The sequence below is a fragment of the Salvelinus namaycush genome, chromosome 29 (assembly GCF_016432855.1).
Source record: "Salvelinus namaycush isolate Seneca chromosome 29, SaNama_1.0, whole genome shotgun sequence".
Classification (NCBI taxonomy): Eukaryota; Metazoa; Chordata; class Actinopteri; order Salmoniformes; family Salmonidae; genus Salvelinus; species Salvelinus namaycush.
In genome coordinates, this window is record NC_052335.1 from 26,526,969 (window position 1) to 26,548,762 (window position 21,794).

The 21,794-nt window shown below is 41.3% G+C and overlaps 2 protein-coding genes and 1 non-coding gene across 5 annotated transcripts in view; 1 reads left to right on the plus strand and 2 right to left on the minus strand.

Moving 5' to 3' along the window:
• Positions 1 to 13,679, minus strand: part of LOC120024355 (unconventional myosin-VI-like) — a 116,907-nt gene extending 103,228 nt beyond the window's left edge. Inside the window, exon 1 of the mRNA XM_038968577.1 lies at positions 13,590 to 13,679. The gene's annotated coding sequence lies outside the window, so the exon portion shown is untranslated. The remainder of the gene's footprint in view (positions 1 to 13,589) is intronic.
• Positions 4,604 to 4,679, plus strand: trnaa-ugc. The gene has a single exon. It is a non-coding gene; the product is annotated as a tRNA-Ala (tRNA).
• Positions 13,680 to 16,418: 2,739 nt separating the features above from the next.
• The window catches only part of LOC120024317 (sentrin-specific protease 6-like), a 34,107-nt gene continuing 28,731 nt past the window's right edge, over positions 16,419 to 21,794 (minus strand). For all 3 annotated transcript variants that reach the window (XM_038968534.1, XM_038968535.1, XM_038968536.1), the window contains 4 exons: positions 19,481 to 19,569; positions 19,246 to 19,314; positions 18,978 to 19,128; positions 16,419 to 17,022 (listed from right to left, as the gene is read on the minus strand). In XM_038968534.1, the coding sequence (XP_038824462.1) occupies positions 16,795 to 17,022; positions 18,978 to 19,128; positions 19,246 to 19,314; positions 19,481 to 19,569 (537 nt within the window). In that variant the 3' untranslated portion in view covers positions 16,419 to 16,794. The remainder of the gene's footprint in view (positions 17,023 to 18,977; positions 19,129 to 19,245; positions 19,315 to 19,480; positions 19,570 to 21,794) is intronic.

The window sequence follows — 21,794 nt, forward strand, 5'->3', positions numbered from 1 at the left end:
GATGATATGCAAGTAAGAGATACTGGTGTGCAAAAGTGCAAAAATAAATAACATACGGGTACTCCATGAATACAACATAGAAAGCATGGAACATAGTGGGACCTGGGAAGGGTTGATTTGTTGTTCCTTTAATGGAACATAGTGGGACCTGGGAAGGGTTGATTTGTTGTTCCTTTAATGGAACATAGTGGGACCTGGGAAGGGTTGATTTGTTGTTCCTTTAATGGAACATAGTGGGACCTGGGAAGAGTTGATTTGTTGTTCCTTGAATGGAACATAGTGGGACCTGGGAAGGGTTGATTTGTTGTTCCTTTACCTTAGGGAGTAGCCAATCTAAAAGTATTGTACAGCAGCAACAACATGGACTACTTGATGCAGAGCTAAAGCTAACCCAGCATAACCAACCAGTTGCATCAGAGAGTGTAGTGTAGTGTGATTGGGGATCATGGTGCCAGCTGCCCCAGAGTGAGTCTGTTTCTAAAGGTCTTTTTTCTCTCTCACTCTACAATCTGACAAACTGCTGAAGGGAAATATGGGAAGAGAACAGCTTAGGGAGGACGACACGAAAGCCAAGGGGTGGGAGTGTCTATGTGTGTTGGCTGGGAGGGTCGGGATATTTCAGCGAAGACAGTAAACCAAATGGTATTAATATGGATGTTCAGACCAATAGCAGCTGCTGGTTTAAGTGTATTGGATGTTTCTGAAGATGATTAGGAAAGGCAGACTGTATCCTATCTATTCTAAAGAAAGCCACTGCTTCCCCAGCAGAGGATGTTAAATCAAAATAGTTGATAATGGGTTGTGAGTTATGCATGTTGGGCCCCCTCCTCGCTCTGCCACGGCTGGGACAAACAGAGGATTGTTATAGTGGTGTTCGGACTGTCTGCCACGCACTGACAGCTCACTGTCATAGTAAAGGAAAGTCACGTGGTGAAGAGTGAAACAAAACCTTGTGATATGTTTAGAAACAATGGGCCCGGAGGCAGCACTGAAGAAGAACTAAACTCCAAAGAGCTGAGCCTTCAAAGCCTTTTGAATCTGCTTCAGTCTCTTTCAAGTGCTATGACAGTCAGGATTTTTAGCTTATGCTTAGTTCTATAAAATGTAGCATATTAACAGAATTAACTAGCATTTCCTGTCCCTCATCCTGTCTAGGCAAAACAACAGATTATCATGCAAATATTCAAAGATCTGCATGAGGAAAATATGTACATTGTTTTTCACCAAACGGACATTTTGCGGATAAAAATCAGTACGTGATGACCTAGCACACACAAAACACACTTTTTCATGTACCAAATAAAAATACAACATTCAATGTGATTCCATCATATTTTCAACTCTAAATCGAGAGTTTTGTCACAAAAACTGTTGTGTTAAATAGCAAATGTGCCTAGTCTGGTCTTGACACCTGCACTCTAACCAACAGCTGGCAGATACAGTGCAGATAGGCTGTGAGGGTAGGCTAGTTTACATGAGATTATTATGGATAACAGCAAACATATTTATATTTGTCAAATGGCAGTCAAGCATCGATCATGTCACCAGAATAAGACCCTTAATATTTATTGGAAAGTAGCATCGTTACTGTGCACTTTCACCACCTGGGGGAAGTTCATCATCATTTATTTAATCTGTAGCCTAATAAACGGAATGGTTTCCTGAATCATCGTCTTGTCGTTGGTGAAGGACCACACACCATATCATAGCGTAACTCCAAGTTTACTTCGATTTGATGGTTATTATATCAATATTTACACATAATTAAATTTTAGACACAAAAATATTACACCATGTCAAACGAACAAATTCCCTGTTGGCATTCATAAAACTGTACCGAAACGTCCTGTTTTAATCATAGCTGTTGTGATTTTATACGGTATGACTTTGGTTGGTGGATATTTATAGAACATCTGATAAGTAATAATTACAGCCAGCAAAATGTAATGAGTGAGCTTAAAGTGGGAGGGGCCTACTCCACAGACTAGTACTGTAGTGTACTGTAATGCCATATATCATGCTAAGTAACTAGAACTTGCATCATGGAGTCAGAATCAGTTGGAGTTAGTTTGTCGAGACATGACTTGTGTCCCAGAGGGAGACTGACTATAAGATTATGGCTTCCCTGCCCTGAAGGGTGTGTCGGCTAGGCCTAGGATATGGTCTGTACACCACAATCGTAACTGTCAGTTTTGCGAGTGAGGAAAATCCTACTTGACAAAACAGGTTTTCAAACTACAGGCTTAATAATTTAAGACCTTACGGACACGTTATAAATATGTAGTGCCATTCAATTTTCACTGTCATGCTCCCACAACAGATGTTAATTTTTCTCCTCAGTCAGGGTTGCATCCATAGAATGAGTAGAATGGGATTGGAACCTCTGACATCACAATTTGACTGGTATACTCATTCTAACTCTAGGGTTCTGTGATGGTGACTCTGTGATGGTTCCTGCCACAGATGGGGTTCCCGACTACAGGTCAGAAATAGGGCTTTCATCCATGCCCTGTTAACTGGAGCTGACAGAGGCTCAGCAGGAGTAGGTTCCTGATCCTGGTGCCAGCCAGTCTGGTCTAGGAAGGTAAAGCCTACTAGGGTCGTGTTAGTGAGCAGTGGCCACCAGATGTGAGTAAATGGTTAAAAACACAGGAGGTAGCCAACAACAGCACCTGAACATGGCCTGTATGACTGCTCATGTTTTCCATTCAACAACATTTCTCCAGTTTGTGTGCCCAGTGGGTGAATGTGACCCAGTATGTGACTGTACAAAAGCTGAGGCATCACTCTCCTGCAGCCAAGCCTTGCCCAAACTAGGAGTAAAAGGATCAGCAGATTACCAGCTTGTTGCTATTGAAGAGGACAGGAATCCCTTCCCTTCTGTTCCTAGAGACTCCATTGTGTAAACTCCCTCCCAGTTCAGTGAACTTGGTTTTGATGAGGTCGGCAGATGCGGTGAATCCAAAGCATAACTTCAACCTACAACCCTGTTACGCAGCTTAAAGATTGACAAGAATCCTCTTCTTCAAGTCGAAGTCGAATGCCAATAAACTTGTTTCAGAGGGACTCTGCCACTTAAGATAAACATTGGACAAATTCTACAGGTCCTGTGGCAAACTAGGCATATGTATCACATCGATTCCTTCCTATAGGCCTTATTCCTATTTCATACAGTTGTTTATACAGTTGAAGTCGGAAGTTTACATACACTTAGGTTGGAATCATTAAAACTCATTTTTCAACTACTTCACAAATTTCTTGTGAACAAACTATAGTTTTGGCAAGTCGGTTAGGACATCTACTTTGTGCATGACACAAGTAATTTTTCCAACAATTGTTTACAGACAGATTATTTCACTGTATCACAATTCCAGTGGGTCAGAAGTTCACATACACTAAGTTGACTGTGCCTTTAAACAGCTTGGAAAATTCCAGAAAATGTCATGGCTTTAGAAGCTTCTGATAAATGATGCCAATTAGCCTGAGTCAATTGGAGGTGTACCTGTGGATGTATTTCAAGGCCTACCTTCAAACTCAGTACCTCTTCGCTTGACATCATGGGAAAATCAAAAGAAATCAGCCAAGACCTAAGAAAAATAATTGTAGACCTCCACAAGTCTGGTTCATCCTTGGGAGCAAGGATAGAAAATGTGTGGGCAGAACTGAAAAAGCGTGTGCGAGCAACGAGGCCTACAAACCTGACTCAGTTACACCAGCTCTGTCAGGAGGAATGTGGGAAGCTTGTGGAAGGCTACCCGAAACTTTTGACCCAAGTTAAACAATTTAAAGGCAATGCTACCAAATACTAATTTAGTGTATGTAAACTTCTGACCCACTGGGAATGTGATGAAAGAAATAAAAGCTAAAATAAATAATTCTCTACTATTATTCTGACATTTCACATTTTTTAAATAAAGTGGTGATCCTAACTGGCCTAAGACAGGGAATTTTTACTAGGATTAAATATCAGGAATTGTGAAAAACTGAGTTTAAATGTATTTGGCTAAGGTGTATGTAAACTTCCGGCTTCAACTGTAAGTGCAGTGCATACACAACATCGATTGTTATCTAATTAAATGTATCTTTAAACCACAAAAAATTGTAGCCCCTAATGGATTGAGCACCATTTCAAGCTAAGCATAGAGAAGGTCACGTGTTCTCAAACTACGATCCGTGGAGGTACTGCAGGTGGTCCGTTCTCATATACACACACACACACCTACTCATTCAAGGGTTTATCTGTATTTTTTTTTTTTTTTACTATTTTCTACATTGCAGAATAATAGTAAAGACATCAAAACTATGAAATAACACATATGAAGCCAAAGGGTGGCTTCTGTGAAGAATCTCAAATATAAATATATTTTGATTTGTTAAATACTTTTTTGGTTACTACATGATTCCATAGTTTTGAATGAGTAGGTGTGTCCAAACTGTTGAATGGTACTGTGTGTATGTATATATATATATTTTTATCATCTTATTGTCCTGCTGAAAGGTGAATGTCTCCCAGTGTCTGTTGGAAAGTAGACAGAACCAGATTTTCTACTAGGAAGAGCATACCCATAACATGATGCAGCCACCACCATGCTTGAAGACACGTGGCCCCGTGTGGCTCAGTTGGTAGAGCATGGCGCTTGCAACGCCAGGGTTGTGGGTTCGATTCCCACGGGGGGCCAGTACAAAAAAAGTATGAATGTATGTACTTGTAAGTCGCTCTGGATAAGAGCGTCTGCTAAATGACGTAAATGTAAATGAAGAGTGGTACTCAGTGATGTGTTGGATTTGCCCCAAACATACCGCTTTATAAAACTCCTTTTCCACATTTTTTTTGCAGTTTTACTTTAGTGCTTTATTGCAAATACGATGCATGTTTTGAATACTTTTATTCTGTACAGGTGTCTTCTTTTCACTCCATCATTTAAGTCATTATTGTGGATTCACTACAATGTTGTTGATCCATCCTCAGTTCTATCACAGCCATCAAACTCTGTAACTGTTTTAAAGTGACCATTGGCCTCATTGCAAAATCCCTGAGCGGTTTCCTTCCTCTCCGGCAACTGAGTTAGGAAGGACGCCTGTAATCTTTGTAGTGACTTGGTGTATTAATACACCATCCAAAGTGTAATTAAAAATGTCACCATGCTCAAAGGGATTTTTAATGTTAGCTTCTTTTATTTTAGCCATCTACCAATACGTGCTCTTCTTTGCAAGGCATTGGAAAACCTCCCTGGTCTTTGTGGTTGAATTGGTGTTTAAATCATTTTATACTGAGTGTACAAAACATTAAGGATACCATCCTAATATTGAGTTGCACCCCACCTTTATGACCACAGAACAGCCTCAATTCGTTGGGGCATGGGCTATACAAGGTGTCGAAAGCGTTCCACAGGGATGCTGGCCCATGTTGACTGGAATGCTTCCCACATCTGTGTCAAGTTGGCTGGATGTCCTTTGGGTGGTGGACCCTTCTTGATACACAAGGGAAATTGTTGAGCGTGAACAACCCAGCAACGTTGCAGCTCTGGACACACATTTAAACCAGTGGCACCTACTACCATACCCTGTCCAAATGCACTTAAATCTCTTGTCTTGCCCATTCACCCTCAATGGCACACATACACAATCCATGTCTCAGTTGTCTCAAGGCTTAAAAATCCTTTAAGAACCTGTCTCCTCCTCTTCATATACACTGATTGAAGTGGATTTAACAAGTGACATCAATAAGAGATCATAGCTTTCACCTGGATTCACCTGGTCAGTCTGTCATGGAAAGAGCAGGTGTTCTTAATGTTTTGAACATCCCAGTGTGTGTGGGGTACAGAGATCTGGTTGTCATTTTAAAAAATCATGTTAAACACTATTATTACACACAGAGTGAGTTCATGCAACTTATTATGTGACTTGTGGAGCACATTTTTACTCCTGAACGCATTTAGGCTTGCCGTAACAAAGGAGTTGAATACTTATTGATTCAACATATTTCAGCTTCTCATTTTTTATTAATTTGTACAAATTTCTAAAAACATAATTCAACTTTGACATTATGGGGTATTGTGTGTAGGCCAGTGACACAGAATCTAAATGTAAATCAAAAACATCAAAAGTCAAGGGGTGTGAATACTTTCTGAAGGAACTGTAGGTGCCGGTAAGATATACATTGTGATTGTCATGATTCTATATGTATTGCGATTCGATACTGTGATTTATATTACGATTTAATGTTCCTAACATATTGCTCACTATATGTCTGCTGCAGAGAAACGAGAGAATGAAAAAAAATTGTTTTGATGTTGGCTCACTATTTAAATATAAACATAATATAATAAATAAACATCTGAGTTAATACCTAACAATAATAATGAATAATAATAAATCATATTTTAACAAATCTATACTTTAAGTCAAAGTATCGGTATAATATTGTCTAAAATAATATTACGATATGTAACTGTATCAATCCCCCCATCACTATGAGCTATCATCATCACTTTGGCATAAATCGTAGCCTATCTTCCATTGACATTTCCATAATTTAGGCCTACTCAAAAGTTTGAGCAAATCGCATGGATCTCAACTAAGGATTCCACACACTGAAAAGGAACCTTTACTAGGACCCAGTCTGTGCAGTCTGTCCTTTGTCAACTAAAACCTAAGACAACATCCCCCTACGGCCAGTCCCTCGAGTGCTACACAGACGAAATCTCGTTCTCACAATCTTCTCTTTTCAGGCGTACAGTAATCTCTCTGCTGTGTGATGTCGTCCCGACACAGATACACCACTGATTATTCAATGTGCACATACCACACAAAGTATGCGTCCCAAATGGCACCCTATTCCATTTGTAGTGCACTACTTTTGACCAGGGCCCATAGGGTAGCGCACTATATTAGGGAATAGGATACCATTTAGGACTCAACATAGACACTCCACAGCCACCAGACAATGAATAGAGAGGAAGCCTCACAAGCCTCACAATACCCCATAATGTCAAACGGTCTGAAGACACTCAGATAGCAAGTCAGAGACACACTGAGAACCAGGAGTTCCCATTTCCCAAGAGCCCATCCATCTTATCTAGCCAACGAGAACATGGAAAACACTGAGGCAATGACTGGAGCCAAATGGAACTGGCAGGAAAACAGTGGTGGCCTCTCTTTCACACAGCTAGCTTGGGCAACAACATTAGGCCCAAGCAGACACACACACACTCAGAGTCCCAAACGGCACCTTATTCCCTATATAGTGTACAAAACTATGGGCCAGGTCAAAAGTAGTGCACTACAGTATGTAGGGAATAGGGTGCCATTTGGGATCAAGACAGAGTCTGGAGGCCCCAAGCTGCTTATCCCACTGTCTCTTAAAAGCACTAGTTAAGTTTCAGCATCGGTACAGGAGGAATAGCAACACAGGGGAGACGCAGGATTAGTAAAAACTATACATGATCCATGGCCATAGTTATTCTATACTCCATCTTCAAAGTAATGACTAGGGATGTCGGGTTTGAAATGAAAGCTTCTTTTAGTAATACTACTTGTTCACGTTACATTTAACAACTTTAGATTCTACAAAACTATAAAAGAAAGTTGCTAGCGAAAGTCAGGATAATCACTTATCACTTGTACATAACTGGCTCGTTCTTTCTCTACTTCTACTCTACTGGAACTTGCAGTCAAAAGCGTAATCCAATACTAACAATACAACAAAAATATGTATGTAGTTCCCTCAAACTCCAACACACAAATTCTAATACAATTACATATGTAAACAGCTCTAAAAGAAAATATCTTTAGATACAGCTCAATGAATTAACTTAAACATTACCTCTGTAACCCATTAAAGTTACAACATAGAGACAGTGAATTATTGACGCTGCAGTGAATGCTGAATGCTCATCCCATGGGTGAGGCAAAATGTCCCACTATTCCATCTATAGAACAGAGAACCATAATGTTTAAAAACCATAATTTTTATGTGTATAAAAATTGCCAAAAAATGGCCCTCAATGACAACAGAAAAAAAACAGACTGTAGTCTATAATATTTCCTTTTATGTCACAGGGTTGGGACTAGGGAGAGTGCTGGTTTAATATGGGTCAAAGTTTCCCTTAATAAAGCTACCTAATGAGCAACCAGGGATGGGCTTGGCCAAGGCAATCATAGAGAATAAATAATTGCATATATTACAAATGAAACTTCCTCATGCTTCAGTCAACAGCAAATCCTTTGTCTGGACTCATAGCTTAGAGCACTAGATGACTGCAGACAGAGTGAAAATAATGTCAATATTTCTAATCCACTACAGAGAAGCAAATAACTGATATTGATTGAATAGGCCTCGGTCTAGCCTGTGTGTCATCTATCTGTATGTAGGCCTATTCAGACTTCGGCACTGGTATAAAAATATTCATTGTTGTGGAAACAACTATCAAACTGATACTGAATCAGGCCAACTTCCCAAATATTATCTAACCCTATCAGTAACAACTAAATCAGATACTGGTACTGTAACTGTAGTGTGTGCACTGTAGACTTAACTATGTAGGCTAAATGTCCTTAGAGCAATAGTACAGACTTTATAGAACCCTGACCTGTTCACCAGACGTGCTACTTTGTCCCGGACCTTCTGTTTTCAACTCTCTCGCTCTCTCTACCGCACCTGCTGTCTCGAACTCTGAATGCTCAGCTATGACAAGCCAACTGACATTTACTCCTGAGGTGCTGACCTGTTGCACCCTCTACAACTACTGTGTTTATTATTTGACCCTGCTGGTCATCTATGAACGTTTGAACATCTTGGCCATGTACTGTTATAATCTCCACCCAACACAGCCAGAAGAGGCCACACCTCAGAGCCTGTCCTCTCGGTTTCCTCCTAGGTTCCTGACTTTCTAGGGAGTTTTTCCTAGCCACCGTGCTTCTACATCTGCATTGCTTGCTGATTGGGCTTTTAGGCTGGGTTTCTGTACAGCACTTTGTGACATAAACGGATGTAAAAAGGGCTTTATAAATAAACGTGATAAGAGACCATAACTCCATTCCTTAAAGAGGCCTTGGGTTGAGTTTCCAAAGGTCAGAAACACCTGATCTATAGTACTGGCATCAGGGACGAGGTATGTTACTATGGTTACACTGACTACCTGCCTTAATGATGGGCTGGGTTCATTTGCATCTATGTTGCCGGCTAAATCACTTAAGGCATGAAGTTATGCAATCAGGCCAAGTTCACAGCGGAGACATGGAGGGAGAAAAATGTATGAATGAACTGAAGATTCGAGCCCACTCGCAAAACTCAACAGTTTGATGTGATGAAAGACCCATGCCAAGTAGGTCTGTCATAGACAGTAGAGGCTCAGTCAGTACAGAGGCTCACCTCAGCCATTTGGTCTGGAAAGGGAAGAAATAAAACATTCCATGACGGTGTCATCCTTCATATCAGATCAATAGAAACAGCTCACGGCACATCATTTCCACTACATAGCCTACCTACTATAGAACCTGGTTTGTTGTTCTGTGTGCTAATAGCAAAATGAGAGAAAAACAAAACTACTAGCCTTTTACAGCCAAAGCTCAAACCTCCATTGCTCTCCCATTTACAACCCTGATCCTACACAACAAAGCTGGTTTGGTGGGGTTTTGAATAGAGGTCAACCGATTAATCGGCATGGCCGATTAATTAGGGCCGATTTCAAGTTCTCATAACAACTGGTAATCAGCCTTTTTGGACGCAGATTATGGCCGATTACATTGCAATCCACAAGGAGACTGCGTGGCAGGCTGACCATCTGTTACGCGAGTGCAGCGTCAAAAGGACCTTGTGGCTGCAAGGAGCCAAGGTAAGTTGCTAGCTAGCATTAAACTTATCTTAAAAAAACAATCTTCACATAATCACTATTTAACTACACATGGTTGATGATATTACTAGGTTAACTAGCTTGTCCTGGGTTGCATATAATCAAAACGGTGCCTGTTAATTTATCATCGAATCACAGCCTATTTCACCTTTGCCAAGCGGGTGATGATTTAACTAAAGCACATTCGCGAAAAAAAGCACAATCGTTGCACAAATGTACCTAACCATAAACATTATAATAAACACACAGAAATACGAGCCCTTGGTCATTTAATATGGTAAAATCCGGAAACTATCATTTCAAAAACAAAACATTTATTCTTTCAGTGAAATACGGAACTGTTCCGTATTTTATAGAACCCTAAGTCTAAATATTGCTGTCATAATTCAACGCCATACAACACTCCTTCCGTGGCCTCCAACTGCTTTTAAATGCTAGTAAAACTAAGTGCATGCTCTTCAACTGATTGCTGTTCGCACCCTCCCGCCCGACTAGCATCACTACTCTGGACGGTTCTGAATTAGAATATGTGGACAACTACAAATACCTAGGTGTCTGGCTAGACTGTAAACTCTCCTTCTAGACTCACATTAAGCATCTCCAATCAAAAATGGAATCTAGAATCGGCTTCCTATTTCGCAACAAAGCCTCCTTCACTCATGCAGCCAAACATTGCCCTTGTAAAACTGACTATCCTACCGATCCTTGACTTCGGCGATGTCATTTACAAAGTAGCCCCCAACACTCTACTCAGCAAACTGGATGCAGTCTATCACAGCGCCATCTGTTTTATCACCAAAGCCCCATATACTACCCACCACTGCGACCCGTATGCTTTCGTTGGCTGGCCCTCACTACATATCCGTCGCCAAACCCACTGGCTCCAGGTCATCTATAAGTCTTTGCTAGGTAAAGCCCCGCCTTATCTCAGCTCACTGGTCACCATAGCAACACCCACCCATAGCACGCGCTCCAGCAAGTATATTGCACTGGTCATCCCCAAAGCCAACACTTCCTTCAGCCGCCTTTCCTTCCAGTTCTCTGCTGCCAATGATTGGAACAAATTGCAAAAATCTCCCTCTCTAATTTTAAGCATCAGCTGTCTGAGCAGCTCACCGATCACTGTACCTGTACACAGCCAATCTGTAAATAGCACACCTGACTACCTCATCCCCATATTATTACTTACCCTCTTGCACCCCAGTATCTCTACTTGCATATCATCATCTGCACATCTATCACTCCAGTATTAATGCTAAAATTGTAATTTTTCACCTCTAGGGCCTATTTATTGCCTACCTCCCTACTCTTCTACTTTTGCACAAACTGTACATAGATATTTATTTTATTTTGTGTTATTGACTGTACGTTTGTTTGTGTGTAACTCTGTGTTGTTTGTGTCGCACTGCTTGCTTTATCTTGACCAGGTCGCAGTTGTAAATGAATACTTGTTCTCAACTGGCCTACCTGGTTAAATAAAGGTGAAATAAAAAAAAAAGTGCACTTTTACTTTCTTCTCCAGCACTGTGTTTTTGCATTATTTAAACCAAATTGAACATGTGTAATTATTTATTTGAGATTAAATTGATTTAATTGATGTATTATATTAAGTTAAAATAAGTGTTAATTGTTCATTCAGTATTGTTGTAATTGGCATTATTACAAATATATATATATATATATATATAAAAATAGGCATCGGCTTTTTTTGGTTCTCCAGTAATCGGTAACGGTGTTGAAAAATCATAATCGGTCGACCTCTAGTTTTTAATGTGTGTGAACATACAACAAGAGTCAGAGGTGTCAGATGCAGCACCTGGGGGAGCAGTCTGGGTAGCCTACACACCACATACAGTGTAAGGTGACACTCCTCAGTCCTCATCACATTGAACAGAGACTTTAGTCTTCTCACTGGGGCATGACTAAATCAGCTCACAATCCACTAATTACAAAAGGCACACGGGTGAGCCAATGAGGTCTGGATGGAATCCACCACAGAGTATCATACCCCTCAGAAACACGATCTTTGCAGTCCTCATTCCATCATCATTGGCACCCACATACACACTGTGGTGGTTAGGCAACCTATTCCCAATTTAGTGCACTACCCATAGGGCCCCTGGTCAATAGTAGTGTACTATTTAGGAAATAGGCTGCCATTTGGGAGTTAACCAGTGTCTGATGAAAGGGTTACAATAACCCTGGTCCCATGGTGTGGGGGATGTTGTTTTACCGTCAAGACACTGAGGGCAGCAGTCAAATAAGAAACCAGTGAGATTGCACTTTACAGCTTTAAAAACCTGTGTTTTATAGTAAACGTACAGAGTCATTGAATCCAAAAGTCCTTTAATATAATTGTATTGCTGCTGCTCATCAATAATGGTCCAATAATATGGAGGAATTTGCATTGTTAAAGCTTGACCCACAGTGGTTATAACAGAAAAGGGGATATTTAGCCTGCTGTATCCTACAAGCAATAGCTATACACTGGGTAAAAGTAGACATTTCCAGTGGTCTTCAAATGTTTTTTAAGAAAGGTGAAACCGGCAGTGCATGGTAGTAAAGTGAATATTTCCTGAAAGGAAATGTAAAGTGAATATTTCCTGAAAGGACTTTGAACGGCCTCAACTTTTACTAGCAGGATGTCAACACAGGTGCAACGCCTCTGTCACAAAGAGCAGCAACACTGTGACTGATAGCAATTCACACTCATAAAAATAAAACAGGTATGGAAATGACAAAAGATCAAAGTCCCTCAAAAAACGGAGACAAATCATTTTCTGTTGGCAACGCCTGCAGACAGTGGGATCAATGGAAAAATTGTGAACTTGGCACCTCTAGTTCTTTCCATCAATTTTCTGTCTGGTCTGTCAGACACAGAACAGCATAGCCTATTGCACACACGAATTCTCATGTAACCATGTAACATTTTTGATTTAGGACATTACTCATCTGAGAACACAGGCATGAGTTATTGCAATCCATAACGAGAGCACACGTACCTGTGTGTCTATATGAAAACTCCTGTTTATTTTTTAAGCAATAGGTAGGCTAGATGCTTGCCCATGCTTCAATTGGTTACTCAGTTGGATTTCTTGCCACACACAACAGTACGCCTGTGTGTGTGGGTGAGAAGAAAACGAACGAGCTACAAAACCGGAACACTTCGGTCAGGACACAAGGGTTCCATCAATCCTCAAGCAATTGGGTTGATGGTGCATAACTGTTAGGATTATATTGTAATGGAACCATTCGTTGGAACGGTTATAAAAACTGGAATCGCATTATCTGATCTGATGTACGCAGCAGTGCATGCTCTGCAGCTGGGAAATAACAACTCTAGAGCGGTGTAATGAACCTTCAGTGATACCCAGACACTGTTCTGTCTCGGAGCGTGTCAAATATCGAATTGACCAGCTAAATGTTGAACTCATTGGAAACCAGTAAAGTTAATGTTTTCTAAAAGGGAGTATTTCTTTGAGCGAAAATCGGAACAAAAGTCTACATTCCAGGATGCTGTGTTTACGGTTTTCCCTATGGAAGAATACATGTGATGGCAATCGTCTCCTGCGTTTTGACAGCCTCCATTGGCATCAATGTAGCCTGCTAATGTTAGCCAACCAGCTAGCGAAGATAACTCCCGTGTACAACTAGCTACCACTATTTAAAAAGCTTCCAACAATTGCATTGAATTTAGTTTGTAAGGGTAAAAGAATGCGCGCAGACATTACCTACCTCGTATCCTCTTCAACCAGTGCAGCCCGATACTTGTTTATAAAAGTGGAAGTTTCCCCAATAGACTGCCGGGTGTAGATCCAACCTCCGATCTCCCCTTCCTGCAGCAACCTTCGACTCGCTCACAAATCCAAGGAATTGGCCATGACGTCACTTGACACTACAGGACAGTTGTACACATTTAGATTATATGTATCCCATTATCTTTTTAAACTGTCTACGCAGCCATGTGGTTCAATAGCCACTTAGCCAGACTTATTTCTCAGCAATTATGCCACTACAGGGTTCGGAAAAATGCACAGCATTGCAGACCAAGTTTCCAGACAACTTGGGCATCATACATTTTTGAGTGACCCAGTAACATTTAAGCCCCCTCCCCTAAAGAAGTCATCCAATACCAGATTGAAAGCTGATAGCTGCAGGGTGAGTGCATCACATTAGAGAATCACCTGAGGGGAGGCCAGAGCGACATCTGCTTCATGTTTCTGTACACACAGACAATGGTGCCTCCTAATGTGTGCATTCTGCCCTGAGAACATGTTGGCTCCTCACTGGTGCGTCCCTATAATATCTCCATTCTCCTGAAGTGGGCACATAAATTAAAACCATAGGATTGCAGAAGCATGGGCTATTGGGAGCTTCCACCATGTTTCTTATACCACTCATTTCATTTCAAGGACAAGGGAAGTGAACAAGACAAGTGCTTACTTTGGGAGGAAAGACAAAGCACAAATATATCACACTCCACACCTGGTGAGGTGAGCAAGTTCATTGGCCACCTTGTATCATGTACATATGAAAGGCAATTTCAGGTTGTGCTGGAGGAAATGTTTGTCTATTCACCAGCCAACTGGGGCCAGCCCTCATGAAAAACAAGGCTAGCTGTGCAAACACAATCATAGGCCTATCCTCCATGGAAACTATGATGACTGGTTGTGTGGCAGAATTGGTTTGGATGCACTTGACATTTCAGTGGACAATAGATACTGTCCGTCACATCACAGAGGACAAGTGTGAGGGTGCATTGATCCAACTTAAGCTTGTAAAATATTTACACAACATTGTCCGTGACCATAACCGCAGTGAAGGCATCTCTAGGTTATTCTCTCATGGTTAGCGTCCCAAATGGCACTCTATTCCCTATATAGTGAACTATTTTTGACCAGAGCTCTGGTCAAAAGTAGTACACTAACTACATGGGGCTCTGGTCAAAGTAGTGCACTACATAGGAAGCAGGGTGCCATTTGGGATACACCCTTAGTTTTAAAAACACCCATCAGGATAGAACGTGGGAATGAATGCAAAGCTTCTATGAACTCAAAAAGCTACACATACCTAGAAAAGGAGAGGAAAGCCTCATTCTGCTGTTTTAACATACTTCTTCACATACAGTATCTTTAAGATCAATGTGATTAAAACAAATAATTAACACCTCTGAATATACATGGAGCTTACTTTGAGCTAGGGTTATATAAAATAAAAGCTTTTTAGAAAATAAAGATCTATAAAACTGCTGTGGTCCGTCATGTACACACCCACTAAATATACAGTGTACAAAACATTAAGAACATTGGGTTCCTAATATTGGGTTGCACCTCTGCCGTTTGCACTCAGAACACCCTCAAGAATTGAGGGTATGGTCGGTCTCTACAAGGTGTCGAAAGCGTTCCACAGGCATGCTGGCCCATGTTGACTCCAATGCTTCCCACAGTTGTGTCGAGTTGGGTGGTGGACCATTCTTGATACACACGGGAAACGGTTGTGTGAAAAACCCAGCAGCGTTGCAGTCCATGACACACTAAAACCGGTGCGTCTGGTACCTGCTACCATACCCCGTTCAAAAGGCACTTAAATATTTTGTCTTGCCCATTCACCCTCTGAATGGCACACACACACAATCCATGTATCAATGCTTAAAAATCCTTTAACCTGTCTCCTCCCCTTTATCTACACTGATTGAAGTGGATTTAACAATTGACATCAATAAGGGATCCTAGCTTTCACGTGGTCAGTCTGTCACTCAATGTATATCCCTGTATAAAATGTCAAGACCCAATCATCCCTAGATAATGATAGATCATAATAGCAGTTATTTGTTCAAACAATGGAAGACAAGCAGCTCTCTGGAGGACCTACTTTACATCCCATCCACCCCAGGTGACCAGATGAAGCAACTAGGCAAAATGCACTAATAACCGAAAGGTTGCAAGATCGAATCCCCGAGCTGACAAGGTAAAGAAATCTGTCGTTCTGCCCCTGAACAAGGCAGTTAACCCACTGTTCCTAGGCCGTCATTGAAAATAAGAATTTGTTCTTAACTGACTTGTCTAGTTAAATAAAGGTAAAATAAATAAATTGTTTAGCCAGTGCTTGTTAAATCCCTACTACCAGAGTGGATGGATCTTGAGCATTAAACACAGACACATCACTTGCCTTTTATAACATACTGTATGCCAGTATTTTTCTCTGCATAAAACATTCTGAATTGGGTGCACCTTTTCCCTAGTAAAATATTTGACAGTTACTGTTATAGAATACATGAGATGATGTCATCCCAGGTTCAATATCTCTTGTTATACTAGTTCAATGCTCTAACCACTAGGCTACCTACCACCCCATTAATGAAAGGTATGGATATAAATTACAAATAACTGCCAGTTCAGTCTCAGTCGAAAGCATAAACACGATGCGAGAGCAGCACAACGGTATATTCTACACAGATCCTACCGAAAAATAACATTTATGAAGAAAACATAACTAACCTATGGATGATGATCTTCATGTAGAGCACGGCATCAAAAACAATCAATTACAAAGGCAGCAAAAAACTTCCAGAATATATACATGTTTTATTCAATACAAATTTAAAATGTTTTGTTTTGTTGTCAATGGAAGGAATATGGCAGTTAAGAAATAATGGAGATGGAGAGTAATCCAGCAGTGTACAACCAGGCTTGGCCCTGGCAGCAGGCAGGCAGACCTCCATCCAGTCTGGGCCCGGCAGCAGGCAGGCATACCTCCAGATCCCCATCCAGGCTTGGCCAAGGCAGCAGGCAGGCAGACCTCCATCCAGGCTTGGCCCCGGCAGCAGGCAGGCAGACCTCCAAGGCTTTGCCAGGCAGCGGGAGACCCACCCGATAGATAGGACCATCATGTCAAAGTAAAGGAGGTAAGTAGGTAGCAGTGTCGGACTAGACAGTGCACCTCAGGGGCTGACAGGCAGGTTCTGAATCTCTACACCTTCCCCTGTATCCTCTTCTCCCACCTCCTGTTCTCCAGGGGAGCCTTTGGCTGAGCCCTGGCCCGCCTCCATCTCCTGTTGGGCTTGGATATTTAAGATGAGCTCCTTGATCTCTTCGCGTTTCGTCTTCATCCGTTGCTGCGGGAACCATTCCTCCAGGTTCACCGGGAGATGAAAGCTGGTAAGTGGATTCTGAATGGGGGCCCAAAATCATAATTATTTTGGATTCAGGCCGAAGTCCTATTTTCAGAGTGGTGCAAGGTAGAAATGAAGCTTCCAAATCAATAGTCTAAAGCCCTGGTTCATGCAATTGCTCAATTGATTAACAACCACTGCAGGTAATTCAGTTAAATTCAATATACAGTGCATTCGAAAAGTATTCAGACCCCTTCCCTTTTTCAACATTTAGTTACGTTACAGCCTTTTTTTTAATTAGACTGATCGATCTACACACAATACCCCATAATTGTTTGAAATGTTTGATAATGTATTAAAAATAAAAAACAGATACCTTATTTACATAAGTATTCAGACCCTTTGCGATGAGCTCAATTTCGAGTCCCAGGTGCATCCTGTTTCCATTGATCATCCATGAGATGTTTCTACAACTTGGAGTGCACCTGTGGTAAATTCAACTGATTGGACATATGGAAAGGCACACACCTGTCTATATAAGGTCCCAAAGTTGCCAGTGCATGTCAGAGCAAAAACCAAGTCATAAGGTCGAAGGAATTGTCCGTAGAGCTCCAAGACAGGATTGTGTCGAGGCACAGATCTGAAGAAAGGTACAAAAACATTTCTGCAGCATTGAAGGTCCCCAAGAACACAGTGGCCTTCATCATTCTTAAATGGAAGAAGTTTGGAACCACCAAGACTATTCCTAGAGCTGGACGCACAGCCAAACTGAGCAATCAGGGGAGAAGAGCCTTGGTCAGGGAGGTGACCAAGAACCCGATGGTCACTTTGACGGAGCTCCAGAGTTCCTCTGTGGAGATGGCAGAACGTTCCAGAAGGACAACCATCTATGCAGCACTCCACCAATCTGGCCTTTATGAAAGTGGCCAGATGGAAGCCTCTCCTCATTAAAAAGGCACGAGAGCCTGTTTGGAGTTCGCCAAAAGGAACGTAAAGGACTCTCAGACCATGAGAAACAAGATTCTCTGATCTGATGAAACCAAGATTGAACTATTTGGCCTGAACGCCAAACGTCACATCTGGAAGAAACCTGGCACCATCCCTACAGTGAAATATGGTGGTGGCAGCATCATGCTGTGGGGATGTTTTTCAGCAGCAGCGACTGGGAGACAAGTCAGGATCGAGGGAAAGATGAGTGGAGCAAAGTACAGAGAGATCCTTGATGAAAACCTGCTCCAGAACACTGAGGATCACAGACTGGGGCGAAGGTTAACCTTCCAGCAGGACAATGATCCTAAGCACACAATGCAGAAGTGGCTTCGGAACAAGTCTCTGAATGTCCTTGAGTGGCCCAGCCAGTGCCCGGACTTGAACCCGATCGAACATCTCTGGAGAGACCTGAAAATAGCTGTGCAGCGACACTCCCCATCCAACCTGACAGAGCTTGAGAGGATCTGCAGAGAAGAATAGGAGAAACACCCCAAATACAGGTGTACCAAGCTTGTAGCGTCATATCCAAGAAGACTCGAGGCTGTAACCACTGCCAAAAGTGCTTCAAAGTACTGAGTAAAGGGTCTGAAAACGTATGTAAATGTCAGTTTTTATTTTTAATATATTTGCTAAAGAAATGAAAAACCTGTTTTTGCTTTGTCATTATGGGTTATTGTGTAAATTGATGAGGGGGAAAAAACAAATGTTATCTTTTAGAATAAGTCTAACATAACAATGTGGAAAAAGTCAAGGGGTCTGAATACTTTCCGAATGCACTGTACAACTATTTATCCTACCAGGATCAATGGTAAGGTGAGTCTGCTACAAGTAATTGCGTCACTAAATACATTCTGAAAACATTGGCAATTTAAAATGACCCAGCAACACTGTGTTAATGGCCTACATCCCATTATATGGCTCCAGGTGTCTCAGTTACAGTACACTGCATTGGTGTGTGTGTGTACACTGCATTGGTGTGTGTGTGTGTACACTGGTTGTGTCGCTCCAGATTATACTCTCACCTCGAAGAAGCTCTCCACATACTGCAGAATGTAGACTCCACAGTCGCTGAAGTTGTCCTGCTGAGGCACATGTGGGCTAGAACCCTTTGTCTGGTCCCTCCCAAAACTCCTCCGACTTCCTTTCCTCACCTCCCACTCCACCTCCAGGTACCTGCAGTTACACACACACACAAACAAAATATAAATGGCTTGGGAAGGTTTGCTTTTGTGTGCTAATTAGGCAAACTAAATCTACAATATTCAGAACAGTATTAAAGCATTGACTTACTCTCGTAATGTTTTAATGACAGAAGATCTGGCAGGGCCACGTAACGAGTCCATGATGAGAATACAAGGTCTGAGAAAACAAACAAATCACTTAGAAAAGGCCTAAAACATTGTAATTTTTAGGTAAATATTCATGGCCATTAACCTCAAAATGACACTATCCACAAAGGTGTCAGAAGGAAAGCAATAGCATCCTCTACTGACACAAAAATGGTAGAACATCCTTTCCTACTCACTGTTTACAGACGGTGGGTTTTGATGTCCACTCTGAGCTCTCAGGGGGTTCCAGGTCTTCAGCAAGTGCACCGTCCTCACTGCACTCATCCTAGACAAAAAAAAGAACTAAACAAAGTTACACAACATTCATTTAACTTAATCTGCAAATCATCAGATAATGTTATTTTACAGTAAACAAATTGACAACAAACTTTTCGCATGCTTATAGGGAAGGACATTCAACAAGCACAGCACTCACACAAATGACTGATGATTGGCTGAGAGAAATTGATGATAAAAAGATTGTGGGCACTGTTTTGTTAGACTTCAGTGCGGCTTTTGACATGATCGATCATAGTCTGCTGCTGGAAATACATGTGTGTTATGGCTTAACACCCTCTGCTACAGTTGAAGTCGGAAGTTAACATACACTTAGGTTGGAGTCATTAAAACTCGTTTTTCAACCACTCCACAAATTTCTTGTTAACAAACTATAGTTTTGGCAAGTCGGTTAGGACATCTACTTTGTGCATGACACAAGTAATTTTTCCAACAATTGTTTACAGACAGATTATTTCACTGTATCACAATTCCAGTGGGTCAGAAGTTTACATAAACTAAGTTGACTGTGCCTTTAAACAGCTTAAGAAAATCCAGAAAATGATGTCATGGCTTTAGAAGCTTCTGATAGGCTAATTGACATCATTTGAGTCAATTGGAGGTGTACCTGTGGATGTATTTCAAGGCCTACCTTCAAACTCAGTGCTTCCTTGCTTGACATCATGGGAAAATCAAAAGAAATCAGCCAAACGCCTGAAGGTACCACGTTCATCTGTACAAACAATAGTACGCAAGTATAAACACCATGGACCCACGCAGACGTCATGCCACTCAGGAAGGAGACGCGTTCTGTCTCCTAGAGATGAACGTACTTTGGTGCGAAAAGTGCAAATCAATCCCAGAAAAACAGCAAAGGACCTTGTGAAGATGCTGGAGGAAACCGGTACAATAGTATCTATATCCACAGTAAAACGAGTCCTATATCGACATAACCTAAAAGGCCGCTCAGCAAGGAAGAAGCCACTGCTCCAAAACCGCCATAAAAAAGCCAGACTACGGTTTGCAACTGCACAAGGGAACAAAGATCGTACTTTTTGCTGTAGGAGAGACTGGTGCACTTCACAAAATAGATGGCATCATGAGGCAGGAAAATTATGTGGATATATTGAAGCAACATCTCAAGACATCAGTCAGGAAGTTAAAGCTTGGTCGCAAATGGACAATGACCCAAAGCATACTTCCAAAGTTGTGGCAAAATGGCTTAAGGACAACAAAGTCAAGGTATTGGAGTGGCCATCACAAAGCCCTGACCTCAATCCTATAGAAAATTTGTGGGCAGAACTGAAAAAGTGTGTGCGAGCAAGGAGGCCTACAAACCTGACTCCGTTACGAGGAATGGGCCAAAATTCCCCCAACTTATTGTGGGAAGCTTGTGGAAGGCTCCCTAAAACATTTGACCTAAGTTAAACAATTTATAGGCAATGCTACCAAATACTAATTGAGTGTATGTAAACTTCTGACCCACTGGGAATGTGATGAAAGAAATAAAAGCGGAAATAATTCATTCTTTCTACTATTATTCTGACATTTCACATTCTTAAAATAAAGTGGTGATCCTAACTGACCTAAAACAGGGATTTTTTTCTAGGATTAAATGTCAGGAATTGTGAAAAACTGAGTATAAATGTATTTGGCTAAGGTGTATGTAAACTTCCGACTTCAACTGTACATTGTGGATAAAGAGTTACCTGTCTAACAGAACACAGAGGGAGTTCTTTAAATGGAAGCCTCTCCAACATAATCAGGAATTCTCCAGGGCAGCTGTCTAGGCCCCTTACTTTTTTCCATTTTTACTAATGACATGCCACTGGCATTGAGTAAAGCCAGTGTGTCTATGTATGCGGATGACTCCACACTATACATGTCAGCTACTACAGCGACTGAAATGACTGCAACCCCCTAACAAATAGCTGCAGTTAGTTTCAGAGTGGGTGGCAAGGAATAAGTTAGTCCTAAATATAAAAATATATATATAAGCATTGTATTTGGGACAAATCATTCACTAAACCTCAAACTAAATATTGTAATAAATAATGTGGAAATTGAGCAAGTTGAGGTGACTAAACTGCTTGAAGTTACCCTGGATTGTAAACTGTCATGGTCAAAACATATTGACACAAAAGTAGCTAAGATGGGGAGAAGTAAGTCCATAATAAAGCGCTGCACTACCTTCTTAACAGCACTAACAACAAGGCAGGTCCTACAGGCCCTAGT